Source organism: Doryrhamphus excisus, linkage group LG4 (assembly GCF_037039965.1).
Source record: "Doryrhamphus excisus strain RoL-2023G ecotype Guam linkage group LG4, RoL_Dexc_Guam_v1.1, whole genome shotgun sequence".
In the NCBI taxonomy this organism is placed as follows: domain Eukaryota; kingdom Metazoa; phylum Chordata; class Actinopteri; order Syngnathiformes; family Syngnathidae; genus Doryrhamphus; species Doryrhamphus excisus.
In genome coordinates, this window is record NC_136360.1 from 20,991,282 (window position 1) to 21,004,211 (window position 12,930).

General features: G+C 41.0%; 1 protein-coding gene across 4 annotated transcripts in view; it reads right to left on the reverse strand.

The window, feature by feature from the left end:
- myo9bl (myosin IXb-like) overlaps positions 1-12,930 on the reverse strand; it is a 111,097-nt gene that overhangs the window by 61,148 nt on the left and 37,019 nt on the right. For all 4 annotated transcript variants that reach the window (XM_058074376.2, XM_058074377.2, XM_058074375.2 and 1 more), the window contains exon 4: positions 11,374-11,883. In XM_058074376.2, coding sequence (XP_057930359.2) covers positions 11,374-11,883 — 510 coding nt within the window. The remainder of the gene's footprint in view (positions 1-11,373; positions 11,884-12,930) is intronic.

A 12,930-nucleotide genomic window follows, 5' to 3' on the forward strand; every position in this document is an offset into this window, starting at 1 on the left:
GTTAAATAAGGTTCCGGATGATAGGAACTTCCTGTGTGGTTACGTCTATGACTCAGGGCAGACTAACGCACGGCTACATTTGTAACCTTCGTTCTTTTACCTTGTCATCTTTAAAGATGCAGTTCACTATGCTGTGTCAACAAAAGGGGAGGGCATAAGTGAGTCGAAACAACACAAACACACACACACACACACCAACCCACCCAGAAGATCAACCAGTTAGACCAGTTAATAATATACACAGTAGTCACTCGGAGCAGGTGAGCGATTCATTGCTGCACAGGAGCATTGAATGACATTTACAAAAAACAAAAAACTCTTCATTGTATAGTTTATGTGCACAACTGCAGAGAGTAACAGACACTGTGCTAATAAGACTTGGATTTATTTGCAAGTGACTGGTTCGGTTTGGGGCGGCACAGCGGTCGAGTGGTTAGCGCGCAGACCTCACAGTTTGCATGTTCTCCCCGTGCATGCGTGGGTTTTCTCCGGGTACTCCGGTTTCCTCCCACATTCCAAAAACACGCTAGGTTAATTAGCCACTCCAAATTGTCCATAGGTATGAATGTGAGTGTGAATGGTTGTTTGTCTATATGTGCCCTGTGATTGGCTGGCCACCAGTCCAGGGTGTACCCTGCCTCTCGCCCGAAGACAGCTGGGATAGGCTCCAGCAACCCCCCCGACCCTCATGAGGAAAAAGCGGTAGAAAATGAATGAATGAATGGTTCGGTTTGTCTACATTTCTGCTCTGATTGACTGGGCTTCAGCTTTACAGATGCCACATCTGCTCTGCAGGCAAATGTGATGCATGATATCTTGTTTTTCCAATAACTTCCCGAGACTGATATGATACCAATAACCACACTTTAATATCTACTTTTTAAAAATGTACATTTAAGTATAGTTGGGGACCACCCGGCGGTAAGAAGGACACGAACAAAGTAGGATTTCATCTAATGAAATACCATGATACAGTAAACCTCGGATATATCGGACTCTGATATATCGGAAATTCGCTCACAACGGACAGATAAAAAAGAACCAATTTTTCTGTAATGCATTTCCAATAAAAATTCATTGCATATATCGGATTTTTTTATAACGGATTTCGCCTATTTCGGACAAAATCTCCAGTCCCGTTCCAATTTCCCTCGCATATATCGGATGGCCGCATGGTGTCTTTCTCCTGGCTCCAGATTTAGGACAAATATAAAAGTGAGTGACGTCAATAATACTAGCACAGCAGTGAATGAGATCTTAACCTCACTATTGGAAATAACGTAGGCCTGCCTAACGTAGGGCGTAACAGGGCCTAGCTTAATTAACAATTTGTTATGCTCAGAGTCCAATAAAGTTCAATTCTCATTACCTTACGTCTCTTTTCATTGCCCAGTCCAGGTACATTGGAAACATAGTCAAGGAAGTGCCTTTTTATAACGGATAAAATCCCATTTACGCATATACCGGATATAAATCCGATATATGCGTAAAACGGACATTTTCCGGTATACACATATAACAGATTTCGCTTATATCGGACAAAACCAGTGGGAACAATTGAATCCGATATATCCGAGGTTTACTGTATTACTACTACCAGGTGAACCAGAGTATAGAGCGGTGAAGCCACCTGGCGTGGCCCAGTAAGATGCACTGTATACGGACACATGCTCCCAGCAGCCAGTGTGCCGCTATGGAGGTCAGGAGTAGCGGCGTATAGAGTGGTGTGGCCCAGCAAGGTGCACTGTATTTAGGCACATGCTCCGAGCAGCAGGTCTCTGACAAAAATCTTTTGCACTTTTCAAACACTGCAGCGGCGGCTGATTAGATTTTTTTGTGTCTCGGTGAGGTTTTGGTACAAAGAGAAAGCAAAATGTCTCTGAAACAGTAAACGTTGGGTTACGGGTGGGCTCAGGGGACATTATGACAGGCAGAAGAAAAAGCAAAAAAGCTTGATTCGCTCACCCCAGCACAGTACATGTAATCTCGCCTCATATCAATAATTCTGGGTCCAAGTTGGAGTGGATGAATTGGGCCCTGACATCCATTAGAGTGGATGAAAATAGAAAGTGGGACGGCTGCTTTGCAAAGTGGTTTCCAGTTGAGGCCATTCAGTGGAGCGCTACAAATAGTGATCTCATCTCCTCAAAATGTGACCCAGGCCTGGAGAGCTCTCCTATAGCCACAGGGTACACACACACACACACACACACTCTTTGCATTGTAATCGGATCAGTATCCAGTGCAAAAAAAGTGTTCCAGTAAACTTGTTGAAAGAAATCCTGTCTCTCTTTTTAAATGTCAGCTTGAGAGAAACTGCAGGGAACATACTTCCACGAGTTATTGCTTCCTCTGTAAAATCCACTTCAGGTTGGCGTTGGCTGCGAGGTGTTGTCAGAACGGACCTTTTTCCACATAAAACAAATCCCTTTGCTTGTAACAGCGTGGAGAAATGTCAGAGTTAAGCCTCGATTGCGTTGTTCACCACACGGGATGATTGACAAAGCGGCTTCCCAATGGAAACACCACGAGGCCAAACAAATGCCGTCTCCTTGTCTCCCTTTTGCAACCACAGTTCTGGATGGGACTGAGACATGCATTCTGGGAGTGAGCGGCAGCCAACGGGACCAGAACTCTGCTGAGGAAGGGGAAAATGTGTCTGGGTGTAGGACAGCGACAGGCTGACACACGTCATGTTTATCTGCATCTTGAAGCGGCAGCATTTTTGTGAGGACTTCTTGAGTGCCGAGTCAAGAAGGTCAACGAACAAAAGCCGTCCATCAAATGATGATGGACGGCTGCATGGTGCGTTTAAGGAAGTGCAGCCGTCCGCTCGTCCTGCTTCTGGGATCAAGAGTTTCATTTTCAGCAGTTCTTTCACATTCCATGGCTTTTCAGGATAAAAGGAGTATTTTTAGACTGCTTCCTGCGCAATATCAAACCCAAAATATGGGGCGATTTGCTTCCAGATCAGCCCTATAAGCATTTAGAGAACTGCGTCATTGAAAAGCTCTGCAAGGGAAATCGAAGAGTGTTGAAGCACATTTGCAGAGTTGGCAAAACCCGGGTGGGGGGGGGGCGCTTCTGGGTCACGTTTCTACTCTGACGACACTAAGTACTTATTCCTTTGCTAAATCATCCAGGTCCCATGTTGCATCGAAAGCATATTGATATGAAATGATATACATCATAATAATTACATCATTATATACAGTAAAGTCTTGTTATATCGATATTGTTGGGAGTCGGAAAAAATATCGATATAACCAGACTGTCGATATATCCGATCCTGCGCCGAACTGCATTAAAAGTGGGCAATAATGCACTCGACATTGTTCTATAGTATAGAACAATGTCGAGCAGCTTAAATCAATCTTTGCTTAAGGATTTCACTACCAAAAAAAAACACATAGCTGGCCAAACACATGCCTGCAACAGAAGAACCAACTGCGTTCGTGGTTTCTCTCGTGTGTATAGAATCTATACACACGAGAGAAACCACGAACGCCAGCATGTACATATGAAAAACAGTGATTATTGCAAGCGATAAAAAGATATCTGAATACAACACAATTAAATACATGTATTTGTACGCTTGTGTCTTTGTTGGAATAGGTGTGTATGCTATGTCAGTTGGTTCTTCTGTTGCAGGCATGACCTGTGAACCAGGAAGTGCGGGAATCGGTGTGTGTGCTGTGCTCTGGTGGTGGAAGTGTAAAAAATAAAGTTGACTGGAAGCAGCCGTTCGCCGTGTTCTTTTTTGGTATTGAAATCCTTAAGCAAAGATTGATTTAAGCTGCTTTTGTATCGATATAAGCAGACCAAATTGGCTGACGGGAGATGAAAAGGGCATCGTAGTAACCGGATTATCATAATAACCGGGTATCGTACTAACGGAACTAATTATATCATAAAAGACTAGAAATTTGCCGGGAAATGAAAATAGTATCGTAATAAGCAGTACTTCGATATAACCGATATCAATATAACGAGACTTTACTGTATATCATACATAATTACAATCATTTAATAATTAACTAATGACAAATCCAGCAACTGGTCTTATTGGACATGTAAGCGTGTAAGCATTGTTTGTCTATATGTGCCCTGTGATTGGCTGGCCACCAGTCCAGGGTCTAGTCCGCCTCTAGTCTAAAGACAGCTGGGATAGGCTCCAGCATACCCCCACCATCCTAGTGAGGATATGTTGAATCAAAGATTTTTCTGTATGCTATACACCCCTGATCTAAATGTTAAGACCAGTAGAAACATGTCAAGAATTTACACTTACTGCTCAAAAGTTTGGGATCACTTGCAAATGTCTTTGTTTTCCAAAGAAAAACACATTTTCATGCATTTCACAAACAATTGTTTCCATTTCAATTAAATGTAATTCAATTAAAATGAATCAGATGATTTTCAAAGAAGGATCTACATCACAGCACAAACTGGGTCTAACAAGGACAGGAAAAACGCTGCACAACTGTGCAAGAAGACACATATCTGAGAGTGTGTAGTTTAAGACAAAGACCCCTCACAGGTCGTCACCTGGCGGCTGCACTAAATAGTACCCGTCAAACACCAGTGTCAGTATCAACAGTGAAACGGCGACTTCGGGATGCTGGACTTCATAGCAGGACTGCCGAGAAAAAGCCAAATCTCAGACTGGCCAAATACATTTCCAAGTGATACCAAACTTTTGCGCGGTAGTGTACATTTTACGCTGTTAGATCTTAAGGAGGTTCTCAAACTCGCAGCCCGCGGGCCAAATGCGGCCTGCGAGACGCTACTTTGAGGCCCCCACCTTGATACCAAAGTTTAATGTTGAAATGACAGCTTCAAGCTGTGTGCACACCGGACACAATTAACATGATTTTGCCCCGCCCAGTTTTGCTTTGGATTAGCAATGTAGCTATGTAGGCTTATGACGCTGGGTACAAATAAATGCAGGAAATTATTTGGAATAAAAACGGAAAATACACGTCAAGATAAAGCATCTCATCAAACATGGAACTGAGTACGATGCTAACTTGCTAATTGGGTCAAATTATTAAGTTTCATTAATGTTCATGTTAAAGGTTAAATAACTGTTAATACTGTACATTTCAATCTGAAAAAAATAATTTCTCTACCAACTGTATGTGGTTTCTTACGTTTTTCTTATTTGCTGTTTTATTATTGTTTTACTTATTTATTACTGATTGATTGATTATTGTCTTTATTCTTAATTTGTTTATTTTTTTAATCTTATTTTGTGTATAGAAAAATAAAAATGAAGATATTTGAGAACAGTGGAATGTTTTATCAGATATTTTGGTGTGGAAAACCGGAACCAAAGTACTGAAAAAGTGTAGGGTATCGCAGAAGCAAAAGCATTGAAGATTGATTTTTTTCCAGTTTTTAATAAATGCGTTTTGGGTTTTTGTTTTTTTTTTAAACCTGATGCGGCCCGGCTTCACCCAGAACCTAGCTCTGGTGGCCCCCAGGTAAATTGAGTTTGAGACCCCTGTTCTAAGCAGAGCAGAGCAGAGTGAGACATAAAAAAACAATTAAAGTGTTAATCGGATCATCAAAATTTAAGACCATAGATGAAAAAAAACAGAAACCCATCTAAAGTGGAAATAAAACTTTGAAAAAAAGAAGTGAGTAATGAGGGGTAGTGGCAATGTTGCTCCAGGTTGGTGAAGATGGCGTCACGGACCCCATCCACTGTCTGGAACTGATGGGATCCTCTGGAAAAGGTGTCGGGCTTCAGCCAATAGTCCAGCTTCGTATTGTTCACAAAACAGCCCTGTGTGAAGTGTTGTTTTCTCCTGCTAGGAATCAGGAACTCCAACCACTTCTTCCTGATGCTTGCCTAAGCTAAACAAAATTAGATTTGCCTCAAACTGTAAAAAAAAAAAAAAAAAATATTTCCGAGTAGCCATTACTCAACTGGGCATTCCCATCTAAGGAATGTGTCCAGGTTGCAGTGACGTCACTACAACTCGGTGTTAAAATGCACTGCTTTCATGGCTCACTTCCAAATGGGCAAACCTTATTATCTGGCATTATTTAACATGCGAATACAACATTGTAGTAACATTGATAAGTCAAAAAAGAGGAGTGTAATAGGTCCCCTTTGATAAACAGCCCATTTCACTTGAATGCTTCTTTGTCTCACTCGCATTTTTTTCTTTTTGCATTATGAAACTCTACTTAGAAACTCGTTAAGATCGAACCGTGTAAAATGTACATTCTTGACATTTTCCACCGCTCTTGTCTTTTGTTCCATTTTTGTTCTTTCCACTAAAGCTAAGCAGTTTTATATTTTGCATAGATTCATGTTTGCAGAGCAACGCTGCTTCTCACAGGAGTCCGGGAGGGACGGAAATAGGGAATAAACAGTGAATAGGATCCCGTTTCTTCTAACTGCAGGGGGGAAAAAAAAGACAAATAAAAGACAAAAAGTGGAAAGTGTAAGCCTGAGCCAAGTAGATTAAAGTTGTCTAAAACAATACACGGATATTTCCTGGCACTCATCTTTCCGTAGAAGCAAAGACAGATGTCTGCAACTGTCTTTATTCAATTGCGGAGTATCTTCCTTTGACTCTAGCAGCATTAAAGGAACCACATGAAGGGTTAACGGGGCACCTTGCCAACTTGTTTCCTTTCTTTTTTCTGCATAGACTTGATGGTAAAGCATTTAATACAATGCGCCAGTGATCATATGTCCGCCTGGGCTGCAAAACACATTTCCTTTCCTCTCTTTCATAAACCGACAAAGCAGAAAACACAATAATTCTGCCATTAAATCATGTAAAAAAAAAAAAAAATTTACTCAAAAAAACGTGTATGTCGGACCTGATGATTTCTGCCTTGAAGGGGACATACTATGCAAATTTTTCGACCCTTTGTATTGATTGGTGGTCTCCTATAGAGCAGCTACACACAATAACTAGCACAGAAAACTACTACATCAGGGGTGGGCAAACTTTTTGACTCGCGGGCTGCATTGATATGACAAAATTTACGGGGGGGAGGGGGGCAGACTATATATTTTACACGTAACAGTCCACCTGGTATTATTGTATCTGTAAAATTGTCATGCAATCTGCTATTATTATTTATTATTTTATATTTATATTTAAATATTTTAAAAATAATAAAATATTATAATAATTACAATAAAATCTAAATAATAATTATTATATTATTATTATGTAAAATACGCAAATATAACAATAATATTATATATAATTAATATAATAATTAGCATTAATATAATAATTATAATTATTATAATAATCTAATAATCTAATAATAATCAAATAATAATAATAATTATTATTATTATTATTATTATTATTATTATGTGCTTGTGTCCTTTTTTCAGGAGCACTTTGTAAACAACAGACCATGTCAAAAAACGAAATTGATAAAACCATCAAAAGGTTGGCTCAGGCCATGATGCCAGGTTGTATGTTGAGTTTAAATGAAATACTTTGGAAAGATTGGGCGGGCCGTATTCAAACACTTGGCGGGCCGGATGTGGTCCCCGGGCCGTAGTTTGCCCACCCCTGTACTAGATCTTCCAAAATCTGCAAAATATTCCAGCTGTATTTCCTTGGATTTGTGCTTCCGGCCAAAATGGTCTGTTTTAATTTATTCCAACCACAGCCCTCCTCCGGGCATGCCCACTCCGCTGTGACTGGTCACACGCCCAAAGTGCTTGCCAAATCAATAACGACATTCTGATAACTAAATTAGAAAGGTAAAGCTACTTAGCTGACAGGAAGCAATACGTAAAGCTAGGAGAATATACATCTGCAAGTTCATATATTACGTGCGGAGTACCCCAGGGGTCAATAGTGGGACCAAAACTGTTCAACTTGACAAACAAACAAAGACTTAAAGCTGGTATTATTTGCGGATGATACCATGCTTTTTGTTCCGGAGGGAGCCAAGACAAAATCATTAAAAAGGTCAGAGAAGAAATGGTCACACTAAAAAGATGGTTTGATAGTAATAGATTGTCCTTGAACCTAAGTAAAACTAAAATCATGCTGTTTGGTAACAGCAGAAAGGACACGTACCAACAAATACAAATAGACGGTGTAGACATTGAAAGGGTGAAGGAAAATACATTTCTGCGGATCACAATAGATGAAAATATGAGCTGGAAGCCTCATATTACAAATATACAATATAAGGTGGCCAGAAATATTTCAATATTGAACAAAGCAAAATTTGTTCTCAATCAGAAATCACTCCACACTCTTTATTGCTCTCAAGTTCTACCATATCTTACTTATTGGTGGAAATATGGGCTAATAACTACTATAAAAAGCAATCTTCACTCGGTAAATGTAATGCAAAAAAGGCCAGTAAGGATAATTCATAATACCAACTCCTTATTTCTAAAATAACAAATACTTCAACTTGCTGATATAATTCATCTTCCTGGACCAACTCTACACCCTCACAAGGGTGCTTGAGGGTGCATGGGAGTTTGCCCAACCGGTCTACATGGGCTTTGTAGACCTGGAAAAGGCATTCGACCGTGTCCTTGTGGCGTTCTTTGGGGGGTTCTGCGGGAGTACTGTTCACAATTTTCATGGACAGAATTTCCATTTTGGGCTTCCCTACTGAGACTGCTGCCCTTGTGACACGGACCCGGATAAGCGGAGGAAAATGGATGTATGGATGGATGGGTCCCCTTTGGCGCAATCGCAGAATAGGCAAATACTGTGAAACGTGGAATATCGCAGAAATTAGAAGTATTTCCCAGGTGGATCACTCGATCATGGCGACATTTCAACACCAATCCGCCCCCTCCCCAACTAAACATGTTGATACAGCAGCCTGAAACACCGGCAAAGTTGGCGGAAAAACTCTGGAGTGTGCATGGAAGCAAGCCAAGTTAGCTTACTTTGGCATGCTAGTGTGGCTACGGGTGTGTTTACACCGTGTTGCCTTTTTTTGTTTGTAGCGTAAGCGAGCATTATATGTAACTAGAAAATTCCCGTGGAAATTTTGATGGGCTTGCCACATGTGCTGTGAACCTCTGGCCCGGTGTCTGCCGTGCCGCGCCGCCGAGCAATGCCGTGCGTACATTAGATGAGGAATTGAGCAACAAAGCTGACATGTTGAAATGCCAACATGCTAACAGTTAGCATTGTAGCAGCTAAAAAGAAAGCACCGAGTCTCAAAAGCAAAGAGCGTCCATAGCGTCCCCACATCATGCCATGTGTGTATTTGCCTTTAGAGAGCGGCAAATTAGCTAAAATGCTAACATGCTGAGAGCAAGCTTGGTAGCATCTAGCAAGTAGGTACCAGGTCCCAAAAGTGTTCAGGCGGTCCCATAGTGTCCCGACATCATGCCATGTGTGTATTTGGCTTTATAAATGAGCAAATTAGCCACAATGTTAACATGCTAAGAGTTAGCATGGTCGCATCTAGCAAGAAAGCACCAAGTCCCTAAAGTGCTAAGACAGTCCCATAGTGTCCCGACATCATGCCATGTGTGTATTTGTCTTTAGACATAAATAAATTAGCTAAAGTCTAACATGCTAACCGTTACCATGCTAGGACCTAGCAAGAGAGCCTCAAGTTTAGAAAGTGCAAAGGTTGTCCTATAACCTCCCTACATCATGCCATGTGTGTATTTGCCTTTAGACATGAGTAAATTAGCTTAAATGCTAAAATGCTAACGGCTACCATGATAGCACGTAGCAAGATAGCTTCAAGTCCCAAAAGTGTTACAGCAGTCACACAGTGTCCCCACATCATGACATGTGTGTAGTTGCCTTTAAACATGAGTAAATTAGCTTAAATGCTAACATGCTAACAGTCATCGTGCTAGCACTTAGCAAGAGAGCTTCAAGTTTACAAAGTGCCAGGGTTGTCCGATAACCTCACTGCATCATGCCATGTGTGTATTTGCCTTTAGACATGAGTAAATTAGCTTAAATGCTAACATGCTAACGGCTAGCAAAAGGGCCTCAAGTTTAGAAAGTAAACTGCTTAGCAGCAGTTTATAATATAATATAATTATAATATAATTATAATCATAATAATAATTAATAATTATTATAATATAATATTATATTATAGTATTATATTATAGTATAGTATATAATATTATATTATATTATAATAATAATATAATGCTCGCTGATGCTGGTGCGAGTTTGAAGTGGGGGGAAAAAATGAATTCTTAAAAAATGTCAACGGCGGCACGGTGGTCTAGGGGTTAGCGCGCAGACCTCACAGCTAGGAGACCAGGGTTCAATCCCACCCTCGGGCATCTCTGTGTGGAGTTTGCATGTTCTCCCCGTACTCCGGTTTCCTCCCACATTCCAAAAACATGCTAGGTTAATTAGCCACTCCAAATTGTCCATAGGTATGAATGTGAGTGTGAATGGTTGTTTGTCTATATGTGCCCTGTGATTGGCTGGCCACCAGTCCAGGGCGTACCCCGCCTTACGCCCGAAGACAGCTGGGATAGCACCCCCCACAACCCTTGTGAGGAAAAGCGGTAGAAAATGAATGAATGTCAACGGAAATTGGGAAAAAGAAGGGATTTGATAAGGCCCGGTACGGTTTAAGCATTCATGTCACCTTCACAAACCCGCAGTCATTCACAGTACAGGAGGAAGTGAGAGAGCATGGAGAAATGTAGCGTGCATGTTTGAGATGTCACTAAAAAATATTGCGAAAGTTATGCACAATATATATTCTTTTTTTTAGTTGGGAGCTGATATTTTCCTGAAACTTACCTATGTTGTATTGCTGATTACTAAAAAATGGAAAAGGGCAGAAACAACTTTTTTTTCCCTGATGAAAAACTATGGTCTAATCTTTCTTTTGGCAGTTTCGATGTTTATGTAATACGATACAATATATAATACAACACAATATTCTGTGTGACTTGAAAGATCGGTCAAAATGGCCGCTACTGAAGGGGTTACTAAGAAAACCAAAGTAGCACTGCACTAAACAAAAAGAAAATGAGAAGTCGGTGAAATATCACACAGGAAGAAAGAATATGTAGTCACATGTTGCTACACTGAGAAAAAAAGGTTGCTTTTGTTCTTTTTTCTCAACTTTGTCCCATCAATACATTTCCAAAGAACGACACAAGTGAAGAACGTGAGAAACAGCTGGTCCAAGCTGCTCAAACGCAGTGACCGCGATGAAGGATAAATAAAGATGGTATCCTTGAGCATGTGAAAGGATCTGCTCCAATCAAACTAAGCAAAAGAGAAGGTCCTCCTCCCGATAAGCGCTTCTCTCCCTCTGTTGCAACACCCCTTCCAGTGTGCAAGACAACCACAAGGCTAAAAGTAAGGTTATGAACCAACCCAGACCAAACCCTTTGTGTTCTCCTACCTCCAAGACCGGTCCAGCGCCGAGTATGGTCCTCTCCACGCCGCTGGCGTAGCCCTTCTGGCTGAGCGCGGTCAGACAGTGGATGAGAAAGTTGGTGCTTTGCGTCTTGCCCGAGCCGCTCTCTCCGGAGATGACGATACACTGGTTGACCTTCTTCCTGAGCATGGCGTAGTAGGCCACGTCTGCGATGGCAAAGATGTGCGGCTCCAGCTTCCCCAGCTGGTGGTTCTCGTACAGCTTGACGTACTTGGGGTTGTATATGGGCAGGAACTTGAAGGGGTTGATGGCGATGAGGATGCTGCCGGCATAGGTGTAGATCTTTTTCTTGTAGAAGCGTGTGCGCAGGTTGTTTAGGATGCTGTCCTCGTTGAGTTTGGGGAGGTTGCAGAGGTCTGCAAAGTCATCCTGGGGAGGCGGAAGGAAGCCCCTGGCGGCGAGCCGCTGTTTCTCCTGCTCTTTGGACAAGGGAGGGAGGTGGACGTAATGAATGGTGCCGTCGTTGTTCCTCTCCTGGAAAAGATTGACATGTGTTTTCTTTTTGCCGCTCAAACAAAAGGCTTGTCAATAGCTTGTCGATTGTCAACAAACCGCTGAGGCAAAGTGGAGAGCAATAGCCGCTGTCAATGCTCCAATTAATAACTTTAGTTTACAATAGTTGCAGAGTACATGGTGTACACACACAAAGTATCTAGCCGACATCCTGACGTGGTTAATATTGTAAATGGGCGTAACATTGTATATAATAACAATAATAATAATAATGTTGCTGCAGTTTTGAAGGTTTTTCAGGAGGCTTTATAGTCGGAATAAGTGGGGCCCATTACGTGCCATTAATTGCCTGTAAAAAAAAAAAAGTGCACTTTTCCTTTAAATATCTGAAAACTTTTGTTTTTGTTTCACTCTTAGTGCCTTATCAATATTACAACATTGGTTCTGTTACTGCTGTGTTGTGCAATTTACATTCAAATTCTGTTCCGGGTCAGTTTTAGTACAATATCGCAAAATATTGCTGACTCACTTTTTTAACTTGAGTGTGACTGCTAAATAACCCGCCATGGGGTCAAGAAAGTTGAGAGTGACTTTGATGAAGATGAGAATTCCATGCATAAACAATGACTTCCTACACACTGTTTTCTGCATGTAAAACTATAATTAGTAATTTTTTCATATTTTGGGGTTTCTGGAAGAGATTAATTTGATTTAAGGAAAAAATTGCCCCGTTTTTGGTTGCTTGGTTTTCGCCTGACCTTTTTTAATAAATTCATGACAAATACCAAGGGTCCACTGTAGAGTCACTCCTTGTTTATCGCGGTTAATTGGTTCCAGACCCAACCAATATAAGTAATTTTCTAGCAAGTAGGATTCAAAATTAATATCAATATATTTTTTGTAGTTAGAACATAAACAATTTGTCTATGAACTTGGGTTAAAATATGGGTTTTAACCTTGTTCGAGCCATTTGGACATGAAATAACTCCTATTATTCTTTGTTTACATCACATTGCGCAGACATTACATACAGCCGCTGATAGCGTAGCAAGCTACCGAGCTAACTAG